The sequence below is a fragment of the Condylura cristata genome, unplaced genomic scaffold, assembly GCF_000260355.1.
Source record: "Condylura cristata isolate star-nosed mole 26May11 unplaced genomic scaffold, ConCri1.0 scaffold00002, whole genome shotgun sequence".
Lineage (NCBI taxonomy): Eukaryota > Metazoa > Chordata > Mammalia > Eulipotyphla > Talpidae > Condylura > Condylura cristata.
Genome location: NW_004567103.1, coordinates 72933316 through 72943343, shown reverse-complemented (window position 1 = coordinate 72943343; position 10028 = coordinate 72933316). Strand labels below are relative to the sequence as shown.

The 10028-nt window shown below is 42.1% G+C and overlaps 1 protein-coding gene across 1 annotated transcript; it reads right to left on the bottom strand.

Annotated features, from left to right (window-relative positions):
• Window positions 1-6745: 6745 nt before the first annotated feature.
• CXCR4 (chemokine (C-X-C motif) receptor 4) lies at window positions 6746-9935 on the bottom strand. Its single transcript, XM_004674688.2, has 2 exons — window positions 9849-9935; window positions 6746-7924 (listed from the first exon to the last, which is right to left on the bottom strand). Exons 1-2 carry the CDS (start codon window positions 9861-9863, stop codon window positions 6872-6874), a joined length of 1068 nt encoding a protein of 355 aa, XP_004674745.1. The 5' UTR covers window positions 9864-9935; the 3' UTR covers window positions 6746-6871.
• Between the last annotated feature and the right edge of the window lie 93 nt (window positions 9936-10028).

Below are 10028 nucleotides of genomic sequence, written 5' to 3'. Positions count from 1 at the left end.
GTCCAAAAAACACTTTATGCACCATTGGTTTTTTCTTGGATTTTTGTGGCTCAGCTTGTGACTGTGAAACCCTATTCATCACCAAGGATTATGGCTTTTCTTTTGTCCTATTTACTGATTGGTGAGTCACTGCCAAAAGTTGCTATTGGTGGTTGTCACTTTAGAGTCTGGAAGTCCGAATGCCCTAGGAAAGTTAGTCAGCACACTTCAACAAGTTTTATTATTGTGCTATCGCTGTTCTAGCTGCAGGGAGTTATAAAGTTGATGTGACCTTCACCTATACTCTGGGAGATGAGAGTGATAGACCCCTAAGGAGGGTAGAAAAAAGTGGCTCGATTATCCCTGATTTTTCCTTCCTAAGCAATAGACTCAGTAAAGCAGCGGGATCTTGTCAACCAATATGGCATTAATACACATTGAGTACATTGAGGTCTTACCTATGAAAATACTTTGTGAATGGAAGTGCTTTATAAGTGGTAGGTGTTTTATTTTTGCAAATAATTCAAGATCACTGGTTCACTGGGGTTCTTGGTGCCCTAAGCTTAATGAACACACATTCCTGTATTTATAGTTTTACTTATTCATTTGTGTTTATTGAATTTGTACTATATTTTAAGCATTATCTGGACCAGGGGTCAGCAAACTACAGTCTGCAGTTTCCATTTGTCCTGCCACCTGTATTTTCACAACCTAGGAACAAAAAATGGTTTTTACCTTTTTATACAATGTGTTTACTTGTGCTGCCTGACATGCTGCAGATTTCAAGTGCTAAGAATTTAGAATGGAAAAGCTTACTCTGAATGGGACAGCAGAGGCTTGGCCTCCTTGGTGGTACAAGGGGTTAAGTCTCAGCACTATGAATCTATTTGCAGCCACTGCAGCGGGTTTGATTCCCTGCCAGGTAGCTTAACCCACCTGGCCCAGCAGACCTCTCCTTACTTGCATGCTGATCCCCTCAACAGTGCATTTGAGTCAGTCCATCTGTTTTGCTCCCCACTCTCTCTCTGGTGAATCCTCTCATCCCCTACATCTCTGGTTTATACTCCAGTTCTTATATGTATAAAAAAAATAAAATTAATATTAAAAAAAAAAGAAAGTGGGTGGGACCCAAAATGATGGTTTTGATTTCCTTCTTCAATCCCTGGGACCTAATAAATTGTCTTCTATGAACTGAAGGTTGAGTTTCTTTCCTATATTCTATGGTTTGGCAGAATTTCTGTTTTTTGTTTTTTTTAAAGATTTATTTGTTTATGCATACAGAACCGGGGGTATAGACCAGAGGTGCAGGAATGTGAGAGGATTCACTAGAGACAGAGTGGGAAGCGGAACAGGCAAATAAACTGCTGAGGGGAGCAACGGGCAAGATAGGAGAGTTCTGCTAAGCCATGTGTGGCTAGCTTAGCAGTGCTGTGCTAATTTAACCCATTGTACCACCAGGGAGAGCCCAGAATTTCTGTTCTTATCTTTATGTGAACAGACATCTTCCCTTGGATTGGCAAAACAGGAACACTGGTACTGGGAAGACCCAGTTTGTGAGGTGGGTAAGGATCTACACTCCCCTAAATGGGGAATCAGTGAAATAAAGATTGGGAGTATTAAATAATAGAAAAATTGGGTAGGCCATTGGAAGCCTTCATTATGTATCATGTAATGAAGTTAGAAAAATCTGAGAGCCCTGTAACTCACTTTATAGCAGGTCTACAACCTGGTAGAGGTTGTAGAGTACATCTTCCACTCTACTGTGAGTAATTTTCATAAATATCTTTCTGAGGATATTGTTCAATGAAAGAATGCCTGAAAGAATAAAGGAAGTCATGGCACACACAAACATTCATCAGAATGCTTAGAGTATGTTGTACTCTCAGAGACAGAAATTTATGGGCAGAAGCTCATTTGGTGAATATGTATTGAGCTCCTGCTATATTTCAGATGCTGAAATCCACTTTATTTCAACTATTAATAGTGAAACTTTTTTTTAAAAAAGTTAATATATGCTTTATTGCTTTGGAAAGTACAAAAAAAAAGGAAGAAAAGAAAGAGACATCAGAAAGAAAATAGTTTGTACTTTGAGAAAAAGGAAAGTACTGTTATGTGAATGTCCAGTGTTTATCCATAGATAAGATTATGAAGGATTTTTTTTTTTTTTTTTTTTTTAGTTCATGGCTATCATTCTAATATAGAAAATAATAATGTTTCTGAAGTTCCTCAGCAGGCACATGTTGGTGTTAAACTGCCTGGGTTCAAATTCAGGGCTTTCCATTTTGATGATGAATAAATTTTTCCGGTATCTCCATCTGTAAAACAGGACTATACATTCTGTATATAGCTATTATGAAGACAAATGATTGTGGTACCTTGGCTTGTAGGAAACCCTTAAGGTGAATGGTAGCTGTTTTTGTTATCACACAGGGTTTAGTCTAGAAAAGACAGACAAGTTTGGACAGAATAAATTGAGAACTTGAGGACACGCCTTTGAACTTTGATTTTGTTTTAATGCTATTTACAACATGCATAGTGGAAAGAGCACAACCCTTTTATTTGTAGTTTAACTTTTTTGGCTGCATTTTTTCCTGAACATGGAGATGACAGTAGCCTAGTGACAGGGCTCTTGTACAGATCATATGTATGAGTGTGCCTGGAACTTAGTGAGCTCTCAATAAATATCACTTTTCTTCTGAGAGTCAAATATGAGGAAGCAATTCCTTTTAATTACAAGTGTTGATGAGCTGGGTTCTAGTTAATTGAACTGTAATATGTAAATCAACTTAATCTGGACTGGCTCTGCCAGATAAACAATCAACACCTGGTATGGTTTGGTTGAGCACCTGTATTTGTTTGATTTTGAAAAATCCTTTCCTCTTTTGTAGCTTCTTCACTTTATGGATCCCTTAACCCATTCTGCAAGCTCTTTGTATTTCCAGTTGAAGGAAAGATTTTCCAGAGAACTTTAGAAAGTTTTAATTGTTGGTCTTAATATGGTTGATTTAAGTGAATCCAAGTCAGTTGCAGACAATGGAACAATAGGTTGGTACCTCATCAGTCCTTGTTTATTTTTTAAGTAAAGGGGGAAAATGGGAAGTGTTCCAAACTGAGTCACAGGTAGTGGCGAGGGTTAAATGAGTAAACATTGTGGTCTTTATAGAAACAGATACTGGGTGGAAACTAGAGAGTCCTCAGCAGTCATCCTTGTCCATTTATTCCCTTATTGGAATATCTTCCTGGTGTGGCATGATAGAAGAAAATAAACAGAAAGAGGTGTTCATAATACAGTAACATTGAAATAAGTGTGCAAGAGAGTCGTGCCAGTTGAGTAAGGTGGGAGGGAGTAGAAATTCATTGAAATGAGGGAGACCTAGTAAAGGAAGCTAAAGAGAAAGCATTGGAATCTTGTCCAATGATAATTTTATGTTTTTTAGTGGAATTATGCTGGTCGGGTACATCTCTATCTTGGTAATTGTTATTACCCCAGGACCTTTACTTTAAAAAAGTGTTCTTAGTCTTAAGCACCATTGACACTTTGGGCTAGATAATGGTTGTGGGGGTCTGTCCTGTGCATTGGAGATGTTTAGCCACATCCCTGGCCTCTGTCCACCCACCTACCCACACCCAGTACCCACCCATCTACCCACCCTCATTCAAAATGTTTCAAGATCTTACCAAATGTGTGGGGGAAGGGAGCAAAATCACCTCTGGTGAGAATCATTGCTTTAAAAGGATTACCTGAGGCAACAACATCCCTCTTAGGCTGTGCTTATGGAGTGCTCATAAATCAGGTGCCTTTTGGATTTTTCCAGTATATTCTGGCTTTGTCGCATTGGGAGCCCAGTGGAGATTTCCTCAAAGCAAGCCAGCTAAATCCCTACCACGAGGGCCTGCAATGCCACATTTCTAAATGTTGCTGGAATTCCTGAATTATTTTCTATGGTAATATGAATTTTGTCTTCAGTGATCCTTACCCCTCTTAAATGACTACTACATGGGAATAATGACAATGCAGTTCTGTCTGTGTTGCTTTTATTTACTATCTGGCAGTAAGTAAGGAGGAGTCACGGACACTTTAATTAAGTGTGGGCCTTCCTGGTGGCCTAGGGCTTCAGCGCTGCCACCTCAATGACCTGAGTTCCATCTTGGCCAGGGAGCTAACCCACATAGGATGCAGCAGACCTCTCCTGTCTTGACCACTGCTCCTCTTGGCAGTGTATATCAGTAGATCTGCCTGTTCTGCTCTCCACTTATCACTAATGAATCACCTTCTACACCTCTGTCCTATATTCCAATTCTTCTATGCAAAAATAACTGAACAAAAACTTAAAAAAATAGGCATAACCACAAGAGTCCACACTAGGGGAAAGTGAATTGCTAAGTGGTATTTTAGGAAAACAAAGACTTAGTAAAGTAAAAACATCCACTTTCTTCTTCACTTACAGCCTTACTGTTATTAATAACTTAGATGTCTTATTTATGCCATTATTGGACGTGCATACAATTTAAATATTTTAGCTTCCATTATACAATTGGGTCTATATATGACTGACCTTCAAGGGCCCCATTCATAAGGGATGTGGAGAGGGAACAATCAGCTACTTCATGCAGGGGCTGGCCAGCCAAGTAGGTTTCCCAGCATTGTCAGACAAACCACGACACAGGGAACACTTCTGAGGCATTTGGAACATGGCAGGGTCCGGATAGAGAATGATGAGAGTGAGCTTTGGGGTAGGGAGAAAGCTAAGGCTTTTTTCTTTTTGAAAACGATATCCCATCTTTGTTCCAAGGGAGAATGAAATATCCATTAAGACACTGACACTGGGAATTTTGTTTCAGCTCATTCCTTTGTTGCGACTCCAGGGCAGTAGAGAGGAATTTGGGGTGTCGAAGTATCAAGCCAAGATGAGAAAGAAAAGGAATTCCTTCTAAGGATTTCTTCTATTGTCTCCTTAAGAATAAATATTTATAGAGAAAGTTCAAGTGAAGTCTTTACAATGGTCATGGTTTTAAGACTAAGCCTTTGAGAGATTACATGTAAAACTATTCTTAAATGAAGGGTGATCCAATTAGGTTTTCCAGAGAAAACCAAGAAACCTCAAGATAATTTCCTATCTAAAATCTAATTTTGTTCTCAAGTGGACTAGGAACACCACTCTGAATTATACCAGATCCATAGACTGCAGCAAAATGTACAGCCAAATTGGATTCTATTTTAAGTAATTAAGTTATTTCCCTTCACAGGATCTATAATTTGCCTTCAACAAATGTGATTTGCTTCAGAAAGATAAGACATTGCAATTTTTCCTCCAAAATGGATTTTCTGCGCCAGAAACAATTACAAAAAGTAGACCAAATATTGCCTTAATTATATCCTACATATTATCTTTTGAGTGCATGCCTAGAGTGCCTTGTTTTGTGTTCTAAAGTGAGATAGGTATGGTGGCTACTATAGTTTAGAAATTCTCTTTAAATGGAGACCAGAGTTGAAATTTACTCAAGTCTGGGGCTTGCACAACAGTGGTGTCAGTAGCAATGGATGATGTTACATAAGAGTCCAAAAGCTTGTGCAAAATATGGGTAATGGGGAGCTTGCTTCAGTGAACCTTTCTTTTATGCTCCAAAAGCACCAATTTAACATTTGTCTGCTTGACTGAACCCCTGAGGTACAATAGATGGTGTTGAGATTTGCATGGGAGATATTGCAAGAGGGATATTTTTGGCATGGTTAACTTTATGAAGAAAACATTCACTTTTGGCTTTATTTTCAATAACAGTTCAGTTGATTTATGACCAGGTGTTCTGGGGGGGGGGCATAATGGGTAATAGTTAAGAGCAAAGACTGAAATAATGAATGGAATCAACTCTTAATATGTCCCCTTGAAAATATAAGTTGTGGAATGTCTCTGAATGAAGAGGGAATAAAGATACTTACATTGAGAATACAGGAGTAAAGCACCTAATGTCTGGCACAGCACAGACCAGGATTAAACAGGGAATAACAATAATAAAGTATACTTCTTATTCTTAATACATTTTTATCCTTCCGGATAATTATTTTTTCATAGGTACTAGGGCTGGCCATTTCTAAACTTTTCTGAGTTGAAAATGAGTATGATTTCAGATTTATTACCTGGTTTGAAATACTGGCTATACCACATGCCTTGGACTAAGTCACTTAGGCGTTGTAGATCTTGTTTTCTTGCTCTCAGAAAGGTAAAGAAAATAGATCCAGAGCCTTTCAGAAAGGGTGTAAGGGTTAATAATGGTAAAATATTCTCAGTATATGACCTATAGACAGTACTTGACATGCCAACAGAAACCAGAACATAACACTAAGTTAAGTTTATCATGTACTTTTATTAACAACTAAATACAGACTGTACAACATTACGTTGCTGAAATCAACCCACTCCTGAAAATCAAAAAACCAGCATTTCTATTCAGGCTTTGGTTATAAGTGCCATCTTCTACAGCAAAAATCAGATAGTGTAACCAAACAATTTAAGAACAGGAAAAATAAAAAGTAATCCATGGAATAGAGAAATTATTCATGCACAAACAGCAGAGGGTCATTTCTAGCTTTAAGTAACTGACTACATACTCTGGAATGTTCATTCCCTATTCTACAATCCTATTACCAGACATATAACAACTAAGAACTTGGCCACAGGTCCTGCCTAGACACTCTTCAACATGAAACAAGAAAATATTTATATAAATAAGTCAAGTAAACCTCACTAAAAAACTAAAAAAAAAAAAAAAAAAAAAAAAAAAAACAAGGAAAAATGCAACAGTCAATAAAAAACTGTACAATATTGGTCAGTCTTTTACATCTGAAAAAAAAAATGTGTAACTTAAAAAGTTTCTTAAGTCTTTTACATCAGCGTTAGCTGGAATGAAAACTTGAAGATTCAGACTCAGTTGAAACAGAAGAGTGTCCACCCCTCTTTCCCTTAGAGAGGATTTTGAGGCTGGACCCTCTGCTCACAGAGGTGAGTGCATGCTGTGCAGAGGTTTTAAATTTGGCACCCAGGAAGGCATACAGAATGGGATTCAGGCAGCAGTGGAGAAAGGCTAGGGCTTCAGTGATGGAAATCCACTTGTGCACAGTGTTCTGAAATTCGCATCCTTGATTGATGATTTCCAGTAGAATGAACGAGTCGATGGTGATCCCAATATAGTAGGGCAGCCAGCAGGCAAAGAAAGCCAGGATGAGGATAACTGTGGTCTTCAGGGCCTTACGCTTCTGGTAGCCTTTGGAATGTGATAGCTTGGATATGATAATGCAATAACAGGACAGGATGATGATACCAGGCAGTATAAGGCCAACCATGATGTGCTGAAACTGAAATACCACCAGCCACAAGTCACTGGGGTAGAAACGGTCACAGGTAGATGTGTCATCTGCTTTCTCGGCATCGGCAAAGATGAGATCAGGAATAGACAACAGGAGAGCAGGTATCCAGACACCAACATAGACCACTTTTTCAGCCAACAGTTTCCTTGGCCTTTGACTGTTGGTGGCATGGACAATGGCCAGGTACCGGTCCAGACTGATAAAGGCCAAGATAAGGACACTACTGTAGAGGTTGACTGTGTAGATGACATGGACTGTTTTGCATAAGAACCTCCCAAAGTACCAGCTTCCCACAGCAGCATCAACTGCCCAGAAGGGAAGTGTGAGGACAAATAGGAGGTCAGCCACTGACAGGTGCAGTCTGTACTTGTCTGTCATGCTTCTCAGTTTCTTCTGATAACCCATAACGAGGACGACTAATCCATTGCCTATTATACCAGTTAAGAAGATGATGGAATAGACAGTGGGCAGAAAGATACGGTTGAAATTGGCATTTTCCTCTCGGAAGCAGGGTTCCTTCATGGAGTCATAGTCACCAGAACCCCCCAAGTCTTCCTCTGTGTAGTTATCTGAAGAATATATCTGCAAAAAAGGCAAGGGAATGGACATTCACTTTCAAGTTCTGTAGACATTACTTGTATTACTACAGTTAAAAGTTTGTGATATTTTAAAAAAGTAATTTATAAAAGCAATTCTGTTCCCTTTCCAGGAAATTCTGCTTCGAAAACTATGGAATTCCACAACCCTCCTTTCTCATCTTTCCCCATAGTCACTTCATTATATGCATCTTTGGTAGAGCCAATTAAAAATTCTTTGTTTGGAACAAAAGGGCGCTAAAGATTCTGACGGTTTCAAAGTCAAGTCTTTTGCTAACTTCTGCCCCGCCCACTAGAGGGAAGGAAAAAATAACTTAAGAAGAGAGAAAAAAAAACCCAAAACACAAAGAGGCCACTCCCAGGCAGCGGGGAAAGGGGGAGGGAGTGGAGGAGAGGAGTGCGGTAAGACTCGTCCTGAAGAGCTGCGATTAACTTTCAGTGTGAAGATTTGGGAGGACACAGTAGAGGGGAGGTGGAACACCAGCGAGGGGTTCCAAAGACTCTCACTCTCCTATGGCACTACTTCCCCCACGCTTGTCCCAAGACATACTGTTCTGCAAAACAAGCAACCTGTAGTGGGGAAGGAGAATGTGGGCTTTGGTATTAGGGGTACTGGGTTGGTGTCAGAAGTGGGCACCCTCTCTCTCCAGTTGGCGCACCTTAGGGGCATGGGCTTCTCGCTAAATCCGTGTACTTCACGCGTTTGGTACATCAGGAAACGCGCACTATTTTCCTAGGAGAGGAAGGTCACGGGGTCCGCACCCGTGGTCTTCGCCCCAAGTTTCATTTCCTCACTCTCCCGGATCGCTTCCCACCCCGCCACCGATCCAGTATAGGGGCGGGAGGGCTGGGGCTAGGGACCTCCAGGCGGAGCGCGAGCCTAGGGTCGTGTAGCGGTGTCCGGCCTCGCTCAGCCGCCGCACGCCACGCCCGCTGCCCGACGCCCGCGGTTCGGGGGTGGGACCCCGCGCATACTGGCTTCGACCGCAGGATGCAGGGGAAAGATTGGGCGGCACCGCCGCGTGCGCCTTTGAATTGCGCGCCGCGGGGGGAAAGGGTTTCAAAAGGCTTCAGGAAACCACCGACGGTTAAACGGCGCAATTGGGTTCGGCGAGAGCCAAACGGTCTCCTCACTTGCACCTGCTAGTCTGTGCCACGGCGCCCCTCAGACAGGTGCCCCCCCTCCCACCTTACCGCCCTCATCCCCAGTATTCTCACCCAGCCCCCGCTGTGCGACCTTGGGTTGCTGCTGCAGTTATTGCCTATACTCAGCATCCTCCCAAACTTCAAGTGCCTCCAAGACTTACACCATTCAGGCAAGCCATCTTTCCCGCCCTCTACTGAGTCCGGAGCACAGGCACAGTTCCTCAGGTTGCTCAATTTAGCAAACCTGGGCACAACTGCAATGATGGCCCCCAGGTGCCTTAGCTCGAAGTCTACCAGGTAATAGTCTCCCGTCGAGCACTCACTCCCGGGACGCTTCCCCTCCACCTTTAAGTTCAGATCTAGCAAATTCGCCTCAAAAAAACTCCCGCGCCCCTTTTTAAGGGAACCGCGGTCTGAATCGGAGGCCGTGCGCGCACGCCTTCTCTGCACTTGTGCACAGAATGTTCTTATGTTTGCAAACAGCTTGCAAACCCGGCGCGCGCCATAGGGCTCAATGGGACTACCCACCGCAACGGTCGTCCCAGTCTTTTCCTCCTGCTTACAGAGGAAAAAGATTCCAACCCACACACCCTCCACAAGCCCGCTCCAGGTAGCCAGCCAGCGCACGAAAATTCCTTCCCACGCGCCCATCCCCAGGGCACCGCACATTCAATGTTCTGGTCTCCCACAGACTCCGAGAGGCTAGGCTGCTAAATTCAGGTATATGTATGTTTAAGAAAAAGCATGTTGAAAAATTGACTTACACGGAACCCATCCATGGTAATCTCTTGCTCTCCAGCCACGGTGGCTACCCAAGCGCCAAAATCCACGGGGTTACTTCGCAACCTGCTGCTGCCGCAACCAACAGACTGAAGTTTCTGGCCCAGGCAGCACTTTTATAAAAACACGCTTGTCGCGTGACGCATGCGCCTCAAGGAAGGGCG